At 42.1% G+C, this 17,491-nt stretch overlaps 1 protein-coding gene across 1 annotated transcript in view; it reads right to left on the minus strand.

The window, feature by feature from the left end:
* Positions 1–17,491, minus strand: part of TAX1BP1 (Tax1 binding protein 1) — a 147,971-nt gene that overhangs the window by 122,464 nt on the left and 8,016 nt on the right. The window contains exon 2 of the mRNA XM_088461454.1: positions 14,889–15,072. Coding sequence (XP_088317580.1) covers positions 14,889–15,065 — 177 coding nt within the window. The 5' untranslated portion in view covers positions 15,066–15,072. The remainder of the gene's footprint in view (positions 1–14,888; positions 15,073–17,491) is intronic.

Genomic DNA, 17,491 nt, shown 5'->3' on the forward strand with positions numbered 1-17,491 from the left:
GTACTCCTGGGCAAGAATGGAAATATTCAGCCCACCAATGCTTTTATATCATATTTTCTGGATCATTCTTAGAAACATTTGCAAGGCAGTAAAGAATATGTACAGAAAAATATATATATATTTGACTTTTGCACTGATATTGGAGGACATCAGGTCAATGAGTAGCATACTTATGTATGTTGTGAACACTTCCCCTTTTAGATACAGTCCATGCAGGACGTACTTTCTGCTGAGAGAGTATGACAGTGTATTTTGCTCCTCCTTGATGTAAATTCCTGATCATGTTAGGAGATTTAGTTCCTGTTGTAGCGCATGTCTAGGAGGACATGAGAACAAAGATTTTTTTATATGTAGGTCTGTGGCTACTACTACATTCATAGCACCCACAGAGAATTAAAAAAAAAAAAAAACACATGGGAATCCCTATAATTTGGGGAAAAGTCAATGTGGGCCCCCCACGTTAGGGTAACTAGCAAATAGAAAGGAACCTTCATAACTTCATAAGGTAATGTAGCCAACCTGTTTTTTGAATTTGCTATCCAGGATCGTAACCATAGAGCTCTCCTTGCTACTACCTCTGTAGACATAGATCTTGCTGCAAATGTCAGTGTCCAAAGATGCTTCACACAGATATTCAATCGCCTTCTGCATGACCTCTAAATATCTCAAAAGATATTGTTTTGATATCTGTATGCATATTCGCACTCCAGAGTCTTAGCGCCCTAGAAACAGAAGCCATAGCTATACCAGACTTCAAGGATACAGCAGTGGAAATATGTAATTTCTTGAATTAATTCTCCATTCTTTTATCCATGATATCTTTAAATGCTGCCCCATCCTCAAATGGAATGGTAGTTCCTGTCATTAATTCTGCAATTGCAGCATCCACTTTAGGTAATGTGCACCAATTTAGCTAATCACCATCTCTAAAAGTATACATATTTTCAATACGATTAAAGTTACTTTGCCTTTTATCTAGATTCTGCCTCTTTTTGGATACAATTTCTGTCATCACTTTCTGTTCAGGTTAACTGCTACCCCTTTTTACTCTGTCCTCAAAACAGTAAGTCTTGCTCATCCCTTTATTCTGGAACCTCCTTAGAAGTCATGGTTTTATATATATATTTTTTAACATGATTTCAACCAATTCAATATTAAAAGCATTCACATCCTCACAAATCTCTCCAGACTCTTCACTGGACAAATCATGACACTCCTCTACAAGACCATATTCAGAAGAGACAACATCATGTACAGCCATGGACAAAAGTTTTAATAATGGCAAGTATTGGTTTTCACAAAGTTTGCGGCTTCAGCGTTTTTAGACCTTTTTGTCAGATGTTACTATGGTATACTGAAGTAATATTACAAGCATTTCATAACTGTCAAAGGCTTTTATTGACAATTACATTAAGTTTATGCAAAGAGACAATATTTGCAGTGTTGACCCTTCTTTTTCAAGACCTCTGCAATTCACCCTGGCATGCTGTCAATCAAATTCTGGGCCACATACTGACTGATGGCCGCACATTCTTGCCTAATCAATGCTTGGAGTTTGTCAGAATTTGTGGGTTTTTGTTTGTCCACCTGCCTCTTGAGGATTGACCACAAGTTCTCAATGGGATGGTCTGGGGTGTTTCCTGGCCATGGACTCAAAATTTCAATGTTTTGTTCCCCGAGCCACTTCGTTATCCCTTTTGCCTTATGGCAAGGTGCTCCATCATGCTGGAAAAGGCAATGTTAGTCACCAAACTGTTCTTGGATGGTTGGGAGAAGTTGTTCTTGGAGGATGTTTTGGTACCATTTTTTATTCATGGCTGTGTTCTTAGGCAAAATTGTGAGTGAGCCCACTCCCTTGGCTGAGAAGCAACCCCACACATGAATGGTCTCAGGATGCTTTACTGTTTACTATCGTCAGACAAGATGGTGGATCAGCCGAGTGACCGATCCATCATCCTATTGTCTACCCAGCTTTAGATTGCCTGTGTATCTTGTTTTATAAGCACAAATGAGATTCATACACTGTATCTATTGAATTAACTCTAAAGGGGTAAATTTACTAAAGTGAGAGTTTTTAGAAGTGAGTTTTAGAAGAGATGTTGCCCATAGCAACCAATCAGATTCTAGCTATTATCTTCATGAAGGTGCTAGTTAAATGTTAAGTAGAATCTGATTGGTTGCTATGGGCAACGTCTCTTCTAAAACTCACTTCTAAAAACTCTCACTGTAGTAAATTTACCCCTAAATGTACACCTATGCGTTTGTAAAGGACACCAAAAATCAAACTAAAAACACAATGATTTTAGTGGGGTTATATTTTTTCCCCATGAATTGTGCAGTATTCCCTCAACAGGTAAATAAAAAAGCAACATAGAAGTTGTACAAATGTGAATACTGTGTCAATCACAATAAGCTTAAGATAAAACAAATATATATATTTTGGGACTAATACACTAGTACGATAGAAAATATAAGCTGCTTGACCAGTTTCTCTACCTCAAGGGTAACATCGTCCTAAGAATTTAAGAAAAGATTAAAAAAAAAAATGTTTTTAAAGAGGCAGATCTACAAGATCTATAAATATGAGAATTTATAGTATTCTCTACAAATTCAAAGATTCTAGAGCATGACACAAAGAGACAAAGGGCCTGATTCAGACCCGGAGCAAGGCTGTGTTCGCACGCAGCCGCCGGCAGTAAAAGTATGCAAATCCTGAGTTCGTTACCAAGACATTAGCACGCCCAATATATATTGCTGTGCGATCGCGGTATGAAATTAGACGCCCACCAGCCTGACACAAGATGCCCACTTTCCCTTAGTAACATACGTCATCTCCAGGAGGTGTATTAAACAATCGGTAACATCGGCTGACTTCGGACCTATACGCACCACTTGTGGTTGACCATACCCTACTGCAAGCACTGCGAGTGCTGCGGTGTTTAATTCAGCCATGTGACGTGTATGCCGACGATGCGTCTTAATTATGCACGCCCCTGAAACAGCGTTCAAACACAGACACGCCTGCGTTCGCTCCACCACACCCCCGTTACCATGGACCGTCCCCTGTCACCACCCACAAATGGCACGTCCTGTCACTCATGCTTGCGGAGTGCATGTGTACTGGCTGCGAAAGCTTCCCGATCGCAGCGACTGGTTCACGCACGCGCACTGTGTCTTGTACGCATGCGCAGATTGCAGACATCGGCAGGCTGCGTGCGAACGCAGCCTTGCGACCGGGTCTGAAGCAGGCCCTAAATTCTCTAGTACAACAGATGTATGAACGCAGCCCAAAGTCTTTTACGAATGATGCATTTTGTGCAGTGCTTTTGATTCAATATACATGTGTTAAAGACATAAACCTTTAAAAACAGCACACATCTAAATTTGCACTGAGACACGTGAGGTTTAGAAATGTGAATTTGCACTGCCATGGGAACATCCAATGGAAAGTGAGCTGAACAATGAAACTACTTGGGGTGCATTGTACATCTATTTTCTTGTTGCTTTTCATGCTTTAGTCCCTCAAGTTGTTTTTGGAACATCATAGGAGAAATACTAGAGAATAGCAGGGTCTATATACAGACGTGAACACATTTGTTAGTATCCTTTAAGAAAAAGAAGAACCCAGAAACCATACTGAATATTTTAAATAATAAAAACACATGAAAATTGCATGAGCAAAAAAATAATGGGACCTTACCCCAATATTTTGTTGCACAACCTTTAAAGGCAGTCAAGAGATATCGTTAGCTCTCGATGAGAGTTCTGCAGCTGTTAACAGGTAGTTTGGCCCACTCTTCCTCAGGAGCAAACTGCTCCAGCTGTCTCAGGTTTGATGCCTTCTCCAGACTGCATGTTACAGCTCTTTCCATACATGTTCGATAGGATTTAGATCAGGCTCATAAAAGTCCACTTCACATTAGTCCAATGTTGTTATACATTCTTGGGGGTTTTCAGCTATGGGTTTTGGGTCATTATCCTATTGGAGGATCCATGACCTGTTACTGAAACAGAGGTTTCAGACACTGGGCTGTACCTTTCATTCGAGAATGCCTTGATAGTCTTGTGATTTCATTTTGCCTTGCACAGATTGAAGACACCCCATGCCAAACGTAGCAAAGTAGTCCCAAAACATAACAGAGCCTCCTCCATGTATCACAGTAATTATGATGTTCTTTTCGCTTCATCCTGGTTGTTCTTCCATGGAGCCCACTGTTGCTCAAAAAGCGTTGGATGCTGCGATCAGCTTTATCTCTTTGGTGGGGAGATGTATCAGCCTTGGAAAGAGATAAAGTTTAGCTGCCCAAAGAAACCAATCAGCTTTTAGCTGTCATTTCAAATACTGTCCTAGATAAATGACCGAAGCTTTGGGAAACTTCTCCACTTTATATCTCTCCAAGGCTTAATACATTTCCCCCTAATTTTACTTGGCTCTTGTTGTACCCTTCTCACTATCCTTCTGTTTAACCTGGGGTTGCTTTTCCTCTTGTGGGCGTGTCCAGGGTGGTTGGCTACAGTCCCATGGATTTTAAACTTCTTAATATTTGCAACTGTAGTAACAGTAACATGAAGATGAATGTATGATGCTAATTCAAGAAAGCAAATAGTTTGACATATCATTATAATCCAGTTATTTATTATCTGTCCAGGTCATTTTAGAATAGGTTTGGAGAATAAGCAATATAATTTATCCATTTCAAAAAGTGTATGCTTAATTCTATGACGTACCAAAGGCATGCAGGTATACATGAGACAATAGCTTTTACGTTTCATCACTTGTCAGGAGGAATGAAGCACTGTTTCAATGAGCTGTAAGGATACCAACAAATGTGTCCATGTTTGTACCTGGGATTAATTTGTTTCAGGCCTGCAGCATTTTAATTAATGTAAAGGAAAAAAAAAAAAGGGGACATGCAGAGCCATGTGTATTCATTACAAGATATTTCCAGCCATGTAACTCATTTGCCTTACAGTACATGCTAACAGTAGCCTTTCTTCCTGTAATTTATTGTTCCCCTTAGGCCATCTCCCAGCTAAGCGAACACATACCTTCTTTCTTTGGTAGGCATTGCTGAATAGCTCCACCAATACCAGTGAAAAAAGGATCATAATACGCCAAGTTACTGATCTGGCATAGTAAATCCTATTCTGAAATCCAGTTGATACTATATTAAAAATGAAAGATTTTGAGGATCTGTAACTACACTAGCAGAAATTACAAGATGTCCTGAACTGCATGGTGACAGTGGGCAAGGTTTATACATTTCAGCTGGAAAGTGAAGCACAAAGCACTGCACTCCTATAGCTTTAGGACTGCATTACACTTGCTTCCCTAATAGTCTCAGTTTTCCAAAGAGTAGCCTCAATTGTAGCCATTCTTAATATACACAGATATTAGCAATTGTGTAAAGAACAGGAAGGGGGTGGATAGTAAAACTAACCAATCTGGAAGACTTCCAGGAAAAATACATTTTGCTGGGTTCCGGTCAGAATGTCAACAGGATCTGAATGTCGACATGTTTGTGTTGCTTTATTTTAGGGTTAGGCTTATGGCGGGTATCCACTACTAGATATACAAATGAGAGCACGATTACGACTTTGCAATCGTGCTCTCGTTTGTATATCTAGTGATGTGCCTAGACTGAACGTTCAGTCTAGGCTGCATAAGATCAAGACACGGACCTCTCTGCAATACACGGGAAGGGAAACAAACGGCCACAGCCTGATGACGCTGGACACTCACATGTTGTGACTGTTTGTTTCCTTTCCCGTGTATTGCAGAGAGGTCCAGCGGCAGCAAGAAGAGAACAGTAGGTGCTCTCTATTGCTCCCCGTACATGCTGAACCTGAAGGAATCAACAAGTTGACCAGCATGTACGGGCGATGACAGATGGCAAAAACGACCAGCGGGCACGCGCATCGCTGGTCGTTTTTGTCATTTACATGCCCGATTTGCGGGCGATTGCACGATAACGACGTCGTTATCGTGCAATCGCCTGCCAATATCGCCTAGTGGATACTCCCCTTTAGGCTAAAATATGAAATAACTGTATGACGACATTCAGGGGTCAACATTGTAACAATCCTGGCATTTTTGAATGCCGACTTATTGGATGTTGAACTAAAGTCCATGTCGACATTCTGACTGTTGACTTTTCAAACCATATCCATGTTGACAAATAATGAATGAAAACTACCTTAAAATATACCAATCAATAACAATTGCAAAATACCAAACAGAGTGAAAAACATTTTAATAAGTTTGAAATAAACTAGAAGTACTTATGGTTGAGTCTCCCTGTGTTGCAAATGGTCAGCGCTGTGACACCAGAAGGGTTAATGTGCTATATACCTAATATTGTATTCCCAGTTTTCCTATTTCTTGTGTATGATAACTTCCCTGTCTGTGTGGCTTGTGTTTATTGATGTTCTGCTTCAATAAAGAAAAAAATATATATATATAAAAAAAAATTATCTGCATTTGTTACATATGTATATTGTATATATTTAATGTGTATGCTGCAGCACCCAGAAAGTTAACATCTGACATTGCAGCAGCAAAAGGGTTAAGTCCCAGGAGTATAGGCCAGGCGTAAAATGTTTTTTAGCCTAAATATAGTGGTATTTTAAAGAATACATATAAAAAATTCTCATTTATTTTATCTTGGCCTGGTGGTCCAGTGGGGACCGGAGCTCCTCTGGCCGTTTTTGCCTACCCTACAGTCCTGATCTAAAGTAAGTGGTCAGGAGTCTGTGGTGCTGCAGTAGATCTACACAATAACCAGAACTAAGTGTTTCTAGTAGCGGGGGAAGAAGTCTGCTGGTGGCAACAACCACTACAACTTGTTTGTAGTTGGAACCTCCACCCAGTGAGTGTCTGGTAACAGAGCAACACCAGTAGGAGTTGTCAGTAACAAGAAGCTACTGATGGTGATAAACTGGTGACAGGGCAGGGAGCAGAGTAGGTGTATTCTGTCACAGTACAGTTTAAATGTTTACACTGGAACACATTGGTCACTGTATTTTAGGCACACAAAAAAAAAAAAAAGATATAGAACGTTTCATAGAAATTAAATTTTTATTTGATTTTTCTTCTGAAATGAGACTAATGCGGTATTGACAGAAATTAATTAAAAAATTATACTGAGAAATTGGGTAGGAACGTCTGTCTGCAGTACAATGAGAAAGTCATTAAACAATTTTATTTTCTAAATACATTATGCTTTTATGGGCATTAGCAATGTTTCGTCTATTGTGCATTTTCAGTGTTTTTATCTCTGTACAGATGGGTATTGCATTTACTTTATTCTGAAGTTAAATTGCAATAAAAACAAGCAAGCAGAGTCAGTACTATTATGTACATATGTATATGTATTTAATAGCTAAATATTGTACAGAATATCAAGCAAAATATGTTTTTATAACTAACATGTGGTCTGCAGGGGAGTGCGAGCATGTACTATAGGCTAGTAAGTCTCCTATGTCACAGTAATTCATTCAACTGATTGCATTGACAAAATTAATGGATACAGAGGGATATAGCCAGGGATGATACAATAATAACAACTGACATGCAATACATTATCACCTACAATGACCTTTATACACTGAGCAAGAGATGTGAGGGTTGCTCGTAGCCATTTGTGATGGAAGAGTAGCAAATAGTTTATAAACATGGCTGCAGTGATAATGGTTATGCTTTCAGCAGACAGCCAATCAAATATAAGGCAACCATATTGGTTGCAATAGAACAGGTCTTTTTTATGCAACTGGCTCATTTTTGCAGAGTAGCCAACAAACTACCAAAAATTATCCAACTGAAATTGACAGGATAATTACTAGGCATGTGCTTCGTAACCTCTGTTTGAATGTTTAGCAAAGCCTTCTATAGGAAGCAGAAATTAATTAGTCAAAAAGATCAAAACTTGAAATAGGCAACAGTCCCATATAATACAACGACAACATATCACGGAGGGATTGCAGTGTTCTCCAGATGGACTTCGAGGAAGGGATTTTACGGTGAGTACAAAATCCAATTTCCTCTATCATCCATCTGGGGAACACTGCGGTTAGCCATTACATGTGGGACCTTCCGAAGCAAGCTAACAGGGGGGGGGGGGGGGAGAATGGCTGGTAGGGCCGCAAAAAGAACCTTACGCCCAAAACTGGCGTCCCCATACAAGTATGGAACCGGCAGAATTTAGTGAAAGTATGCACAGAGGACCAGGTCGCTGCTCTGCATGGGTAGAGAGGGCCATTAGAGAATCCGGAACATCAGAAGACACATAAGCCTGTCGAATAGCAGAAGTGACTCACCAAGCAATACAGTCCCGGGAAGCAGGTCAAGCCCTCTTAGGAGGATCAAATAATACCAAGAGAGAATCTGTAGGTATTTTGGCTGTCATACAATCCAAGTAAGGTGAAATTTTGACACCACCTTAGGAAAAGATGGTTTTGTACACAAAACCACCCGATCCGAAAGAAAAATGACCAGAGGAGGAAACAGATATCCCAGATTGAAAGACCAAGGAGCAGATATTGCATTCACCAAGCTCACTTGCAGCTCTCTGGATCTTGCGCCGTACCAAGGTAGCTTCTAGTTTAAGACGAGTGGCCATTCGGTCTATGTTGGAAAAACCCCATTTGTCCACAATTGATTGAAAAGCCTCTTGGTGTAAATCGCACTCTCCGGGATTATTGCTGTGGCGACTGAGAAAGTCTGCTTCCCAGTTGTCCACCTCGGGAATATGAACTGCTGAAATGGGGGGAACCCAAAGCTCCACCCAATGGAACATGTGAGATACCTCTCTCTCATGGCTTGTATGCTTCAAGTCCCGCCTTGTTTGTTTACATAAGCCACCGCTGTGGCATTGTCTGATAGAATCTGAACCGGATGGCCGTGTAAAAAGGTCAAGCCTGTTGCAGAGCAAAATGAAATAGACAGCAATTCGAGGATATTGATGGGAAGAACATACTCTTGAAGAGACCAAATCCCCTGAAAATGTTGGCCCCGAAGTACTACACCCCATCCTGTCAGACTGGCATCTGTTGTGATGATCACCCAATTCCAAATCTGAAAAGATGAGCCCTTTGTCAGATTGAGGGCCGTATTCAGTTAGCGGTGAAAACTGATGTTTTTTCGCCAAAAAAAGGCAATATTTTCGCCAAAAACCAGACGAGAACGCAATTGGCAAAAAAAAAAAAAAAACTGGATATAAGTTTTCCCCATCCCAGACCAGGCGAAAAAAAATGCAAAATCCCTATTTTTGGCAAAAAATTTGGGGATTTCTTTCAGAACCCTTTGGACAACCCCCCCCCCTAATGATAAATTACCCCAAAAAAAGAATTTGTAAGTTGCGCACTTTAGCAAAAATCTACGGCGCAAATTTGGGTAAAAAAAACCCTTGAAAATGGTTTTAATGTATTGGGTCTGATTTTTCGAGGGGCGATATGGATGTGTGAAGTGTTTTAAACATCGCACGAGGTCGCAGCAGGCGGTTTTTTAAAAATGCATTTTTTCGGGACGAATATATACTTGCATCCACTTTAATGTAGCCCCAATTTACGTAGAATAGTAATTTCCTGGGGAAAAAATTGCTTTGTATCATTTTCAACTTTTTAAAAAAAAAAAATTCACCCAAAATTGTGCGGTCGTTTTTCGCCAAAGTGCGCAACTTACGAATTTTTTGGGGAATAATTTATGATTAGGGGGGAGTGTCCAAATGCTCTGAAAGAAATCCCCACATTTGTAGCCAAAGATAGGGATTTTGCCTTTTTTTTTTTTTTTTCGCCTGGTCTGGGATGGAGAAAACTTATCTCCAGTTTTTTTTTTCGCCAATTGCGTTTTCACCTGTTTTTTGGTGAAAATATTGCAGTTATTTGGCAAAAAAACGTCAGTTTTTGCCAATGGTGGAAAAAACATCAGTTTTCGCCACGAATTGAATACGGCCCTTGGAGTGTGAAGCCACCATTGCAGAAAGTGACAAGTCTGAGGAGACAGACTGAGGAACTGTCTGTCTAGTCGGGGACTTGTCTTGAACAATTTCAGAAGAACCTGGTGTTGAAGTTGTCTGGCATGGAACCTGGAGAATGTAACCGCCTCGAATACTGCAACCATCTTTCCTAGAACTTGGACAATGGATCGGCTCTGCGCACTGGATCTTTGTGGGTGGTTCGGGTAGTGCTGCAGTAAGCTACAGGTCGCCCTGACCTGGGGGTATAGTATAGGTAAAAAGTAACCATAAGGTTTACTGACTGCGCTCTTCCCTTGGTGAATTGGTTTTTGTCGTTATACAGGAAACTAATGTGTGAGATGCTGGATGTCTGTATACCTGCGTTAATCAGACAGACATTGATATGAGACTTATTACATCCCCAGAGGAAGGCTGAACAGCTGAAACGTGTTGGTACATGACCCCCACACCCCTACCCCAACCAATACATTCAGCAAAACAAGCACGGATAGCGATTAGCCGCAGTCACAACAACACGACCTCCAGGGAGCCGCAGTCACGTGAACGAGACCCAGAAGTGAACAGAAGGAGTACGGCTGGCAGCAGCGCTCAGGCCAGAGGAAGAAGACTCGCAGCGGACCAACCAAATGGTCCAAAGGGAGCTACGACCTCCAGAGCCGGACAACTCCACGGAAAACCAGAAAAAGGCACATCAGAGGAGGTGTCCCATGGTAAGAGAAGACAGCCATTTGAGCCATAGAAACCCGATCAACCCAAAGGTCCCCAGCACCAGGACGAAGAAGTGCACCTACAACTCCAAGAGAGATGGGACGCCACTCTCCAACGAGAACTTAAGGTACTATCTTTAAATTACTGCATGCAGGAAGAGACGTTGACACCTCACAGGTGTTGAAGCAAATCCCCCCTACCCACGACACTGATTATATGCTAAGATACTAGGCTACATGTCATAGCACAATCAGCATTTTAGTGACTGTAACATTGACCATTTGCTTACACTGTATAAGAATTAAACTCATCGCATAGGACCCACTGGTGTTCTATAAATACTACATTTATGTTGTTGATGCAAATCAATATTACATTAAAGGCTTTCCAGCTAACAAGAAGTCTCATATCAATGTCTGATTAACGCAGGTATAGAGACATCCAGCATCTCACACATTAGTTTCCTGTATAACGACAAAAACCAATCCACCAAGGGAAGAGTGCTTTCCTAGAACTTGCATGCATCGGAGAAATGAAACACAATGCTGCTGAAGGATAGATCGAACTCCGGATTAGAGGTCCTGGACCCTTTGTGATGGAAGGAAAACTCTTTGAGAAACTGTGTTGAATACGAGACCCAGAAACAAAATCCACTGAGCTGGTAGAAGACTTGATTTTTGAAAATTGACTATCCAGCCATGAGCTTGCAAGGTAGAGATTGCAATCTGTAGATGCTGAAGTAAAAGTTCCTCTATTAAGAGATCACCCAAATATAGAACTATTGTTACCCCAGTGATCCTTAATAAAGAGACCATATGGCCATAACCTTTGTGAACACCCATGGAGCTGTAGAAAGACCGATAGGTAGTGCCCGAAATTGGAAGTACTGATCCCCCACCACAAACCGGAGGTGTTGATGTCCTTTCCAAATGGGAATGTGGAGGTAAGCATCCTTGATGTCTATGGACCCCAAGAACTGACCAGCTTCCATAGCTCCGATAACAGAGCACAAGGACTCCATTTTGAACTTTGCGAGTAAAAGGTATGCATTTAGAAATTTTAGATTCAGGGTAGGACGAAAAGAACCATCTGGTTTGTCCACTAGAAAAAGGTTGGAATAAAAACCTTCTTCTTGTTGATGACTGGGAACCGGAATAATAACTGCCGAATCTGAAAGAGAACGAATCTTCTGCAGCAGAGCATGCCTTCTGCCTGGATCTTGTGGTAAAGGAGTGGAAAAAAAAAACGGTGTGGTAAGTAGTTGTCCAGATGTAGAAGGTACCCACTGATTATGATGCCACATATCCACCAATCCGGATTTGATTGAAGCCAAACATCCCGGAACTGTAGTAGAAGGCCCCAACGACCTGAAAGGGTTGTTGGGCCCCCTGACCATCATGCTAAAGGCTTCTCTTCTGGTTTGTCGGCATGACGACGAGTGCCAGGTGCTCGGAAGGCTCCCCTACGTGTGTAATTGGACATACCTCGAAAGGGCTGAAAAGATCCTCTTCCTTGTGGCCAAAAGACTTGAAATGGGGTGTTCTTGTCTTAGGAGCAGAAACAGGAAGATACGGGTTCTTGCCCCCAGTAGCCTGTGAAATGATCATCGCAAGCTCGGAACCAAATATAAACTCACCTTCGAAAGGTACCGCTTCTAGGGTACGTTTTAATTCAGGATCCGCATTCCATGAATGAAGCCAAATCGACCTCCGGGCCGAAATGGCCACTGCAGAAACCCTGGATTGCATGGAAATTGTGTCCAACAAAGCATCACTAACATAAATGAGGGCCTCTCATACCTGTCCCGAAAGGGTAGCAAAATCTGAATTTGCATCATCAGATGGAAAATCAGACATCTGGGTTACCCAGGCTTCAATAGCTCTAACAACCCAGGCACTAGCTAAGATAGGACAAGAGAAGCTTCAGTTAGAGTAAACATGGACTTCAGAACAGCATCAGTTTTTCTATCCGTGAGATCCTTTAACGTCACTGATTGAACGGTAGGCATAACTGTGGCCTTTGCAGAGTTACTGGTGCATCCACCCAAGGGGGAACCTCCCAAGGTTAGTATAGTCATCTGCAAAGGGATACACAAATCTGAATTTTTAAGGGGCCAGAAATTTAGTGTCGGGCTTAAGCCAAGCTTCTTTTAAAGTTTCCCAAAAGTGAGAAAAAAGGTGGAAAAACAGTCACTAACTTCTTCTTACGCTTGAAAAAAAGAAGTAGAAGCAGGCTCTGTATTAACAATGTCCTGTATCTGAAGAGTCTGACGGGCCGCTTCAAATGTTTAATACCTGAGGAGACAGGAGAACCTTATTCCCAGCCGGAGGTATCCTCCCAATCAGGATCGAATTGCCCCTCCTCAGGAGAGGAGTCAGCCGCGTCAGAATCCCCAAAAAAAGTAATAGTGGAAGGCAACGGCCGCTTTGTAGTAGTGACTATTTTATTAAGAGTTGCAACCATCTCAGAAAGGCATTTTGCCATATTACGAGCCCATTCAGGTTCCTCTGATGGAACTGAAACAGATTTGGAGGCCACTTGTGAATTAGAAATCGGGTCACTTACCTGGGATTGGCGGAGCTCTGCAATAGTATCCGCCATAGATCTAGCCCATTCTGGGGTGTTTCGTTTGAACAGCCCAGAGCAGTGTCTACGTTCCTGATGTCGCAAGCTGCGCAGAGAACCCCTGGTTCTGTGCAACCTTTTGGTAATTTCTTACCACAATTAAAACAAGCAAAATATAAAGCTGAACATTGCTTTGGAAGTCTTCTCTGGCTTCCCCCACATGTCAAGGTGCCTACACACTCGATGATATTTTACACGATTCGCCCGATTTCGACGCATCGGAACGACAAATCTTGTAAAATATGTCCAAATTGTGAGTGTCCACTCGCGATGCCGATGCGCATACCTGCTGGTCGTACATCGCGTCTTCAGACCTTGCCTACTAGAAGCAAGATTGGCCAATTACATACACGATTTTGTGCAATCGATAGATTTTGTACACTTTTTAGCACCATATCATGTCCTGGAGTGCCTGGGTGCTGCCGAGGAGAGCTCAAAGGGAAATATCGCATCGTGGGCACATCGTCTAGTGTGTAGGCACCTTCACAGCAAATTAAATTTCCCTTGCCTAAAACCTCAATTGATAGGATAAGTGCAGGGAATAATCATTAACTGTAGTAGCTGCCTCACCAAACTGAAATCTAGTGCAGTGTATCTAAATCTAGTCACACAGCCAGACAAACTTAAATGCTTGAACGGCAATTATGTGATATGTGTGTGTGTGCCCTGCACCCACCCACAGCGCTGTACTTCCTCTTAAGATGGCGCCTGCAGAGACTTTCACAAGCAAGCTGATGGAGCCGCGCTGTAAAATAGCGCCCCCGCCTCCTCAGCTCATCTACTGCCAGTGACGCGGCTGAACTAATTACACTGTGCTGTAATGGCCGGCCGTACACAGAGTCGTGGTCCAGCACTAACACCCAAGCTACGACTACACTCCTAACACAGTCGCCTCCTTGGACACTACCGGTAAGCGGGAAGCCTGTAGACCGGAAACTCGGTTCAGTGACTCCACAGAGGCAAAGATGGAAGTGGACAGTGACTAACGCCCACTCCCCAGCGCACAGTGGGGCAGATGTATGAAGCTCTAGGAAGTGATGAAGTGGAGAGTGATAAATGACCAGCCACTCAGCTCCTAACTGTCATGTTACAGGCTGTGTTTGAAAAATTACAGTTGGGAGCTGATTGGTTGGTCGTTTATCACTCTCCACTTTCACTTCCCAGAGCTCCATACATCTGCCCCCCCAAGTCTCCTGCTGGCAGGGACTGAAGCGCAGAATAGAAAAAAAAAAAATATATATATATATATATATATATATATATATATATAAAACAAACCTAACTAAATAGAGGGGGCGTAGTTTCTGTTTGTTCTTTTATTAACTAGTTCAGTGTCAAGCTCCTATACCTAGACCTCTAACCCACATGTAATGGCTAACCACGGTGTTCCCCAGGTGGATGATAGAGGAAAAGAGAAAGCACGCACTTTTGCTTGATTTTTCCTAAATATATTTTTTAGTTTCCCACTTCTATCACATTAGGCATAGATGGCTTAGAAACATGTTCACCAGTTTATACTATGTCATGTCCTTAAAAGAATTACCAGACATAGCATATTCAAAACAGAGTTTGCAAAAGTACCTTAAATATGCCGACCCAATCTTTCGGATGTGGATGGATATACTGGGTCAGTGTGTAGTGACATTCCAAAGGAGCACTTGGAAGGTAACTCTTAGCCACGTTCTGAAAGATCACATGTGCAAAGTTGGATGCCTGCAAGGAGCTGTTTGGAGATGAAAGGTCTTGCAAATTTGACATTTTTAACCTGCAATATGAAAATATAGATTAGCATTTTCCATAAAGAACCTATAATAGGTCCTATAAGGCTAGGTTTTCTATAGAGAAGCAATAATAAACACATGGTGGCCGATTTGGGTTTTCTGCGACTATCAAAATCTGTCAGTTCAATCCCGACTGTTTCACATTTTTTTATCTCACATGGTAAGATGCCAAGGAAATGTGGTAAAACTGGTGAAAACGCCAAACATAACCGTTCTGTGTATGGCTAGTTCTAGACATGGGAACAGAAAGGACTGTGAAGAACACATTACACACTGGAGTATACATTTATCAACATTTATTTATATTAACATTTTCTTCTGTAGTGTCAGCATATACCATTGTGCTTTACAATTGCCTAAATTTAAATTAACTAAAAATTCTATTTCTCGTAAGCCTTCTTTGGATTCAGGGCCTGATTCAGAGAGGGACACAGAGCCAATTTTTACACATCTGAACAATGTTTTGCTAATGGCCCTGTAAGAAAAGTACAGAAATCCCTTACTACGCACAAATCCAAGTGTCCTTTGTAGTTCACAATTGCAGACGGTTTCCATTTGCAAAGCAACAGGTTCAGAGCCCATGTTTAGTTGGAATTGCGGAGAGTATAGTGTTCACTCTAGGTCCGGTGCCTGCACCTAGAAAGTGACACTTCTGCGTGCGCCCAAAGAGGGAGCGTGACCACAAGAAAAGGGGCCATGTCTTTAAGACACGCCCCCTTTTCATCACTCTTAGGGCCATGCCAGGCACTTACGGACATGCCAGGCTGCTCCCAAGTTCTCCTGTCTATGTGAAAAGTTGCCTGGCGCATGCGCACGTTATCTATTCACCGACGATGATTGCTTCACCGCTATTTCTCCCTTCCCGCGGGACACTGCGGCCCGTGGGTGGGGTCGGCACTGCCCTTTTGAAATCGAGCAGAGTGCGGCACTTTGCTAAAACAGCCTAGTCTACTGCAAATGTCAATGGTACAACCGATGTTGTGTCGATGTTGGAGTGTTTACAAACTGAATCGCAAATGCACAGACCACACAGCCTGAAAGTGGGCGTCTCCCCACTCGTACACTCCATACCACCGTGGAGCACAAAGGGAAGGCTGAGATTAGCATTTCCATATTCCCAAAACTATTGCGAGACCGGCTGCAAGCACAGCTGTGTTACCAACCACCTCTGAATCAGGCCTCAGTCACATAACCTGGTGCCTAGGAGAGGAAATGGTGAGAGATAATGAAAGGGCAGGTTACAAAAGTAGTCCATCCCAGGATTCAGCGGCTTCTATGTGTAATGTATCAGAAAGAAGATTCCCCCTCCGTAGGTATACCACAGAGGATTGCAAAATGTAAAACTCGGACTCTGCCCATAGAAATAGCACAATGCTCTATAAACACAACTGAAACATTTTAAAAGGCCAGGTGTCATTTCTAATGATTATCAGCCTATGGCACTGAACCAAGGGCTGTCATGGCCCTGGCTAGTATATGCAACAAAATATTTACAGAATTGCAAACAGAAAACAAATTCTACTTTGCACAAGGATATAATTTCCCTTTGACTCAATCCTTTTCCACGTAGGTACCCCCAAGCAGTCCATTTACATTATTTGGACCCCCAACATCTGCACTGCAAAATATATAACATAATTGCCATTAGATAAAATGATTAGCCATTGCTGTATATAAAAGCAATAAATGAGCTAGGAACAAGACTTAAAAAAATGACACAAGAACAGAATGAATTGTACATGGATATATCTCACATATTACAATAAAAAAAAACTAAACTGACAATAAAACTATAATCCACATACAATTCCAAGACTGGGTACACACCTTCAGATACGATAAACGCCGTGGCCCTCAGAGCGTTTATTGGATCGGTGTGCACCTGTATCACTGAGCAATTGTTAGCTCAGGGCCTGATTCACTACGGATCGCTATCCTGCTTATACGCATGCAACGCAGTTGCTAATATCAGAAGTTATATATAAATATTTGCATTGGCATTGCGATCGCAGCCTGACATATGGACACCCACTTCCCCTTACTCACATCCGTATACTTGGCCAACATAGAGAAACAATCGGTACAATCGAGTAACATCGGACCCATACGCACAGTCAATGTGGCCCAGACCTCACTCAGGAATTGCTTACTTCTGTGCACGCTATGAGTCCTCAGGCGGCGTTTGGTTTCACAGTGGCTAATTTATGCACGCCCATGCAACAGCGTTGAAACGCACTGGCACGCCTGCATTCACCCAACCACCCCCCACAAATGGCACTTCCTGTCATGGGTCTGCGTATCCTCTGCATTCACAGTCCCGAGCGCAGTGGCTAGTTCGCGTACTGCGATGCATACACATGCACAGTACGCAACAATCGACCAATTGCGTGCGTATAAGCAACT

This window comes from Taudactylus pleione, unplaced genomic scaffold (assembly GCF_031769625.1).
Source record: "Taudactylus pleione unplaced genomic scaffold, aTauple2 ptg001052l, whole genome shotgun sequence".
Classification (NCBI taxonomy): Eukaryota; Metazoa; Chordata; class Amphibia; order Anura; family Myobatrachidae; genus Taudactylus; species Taudactylus pleione.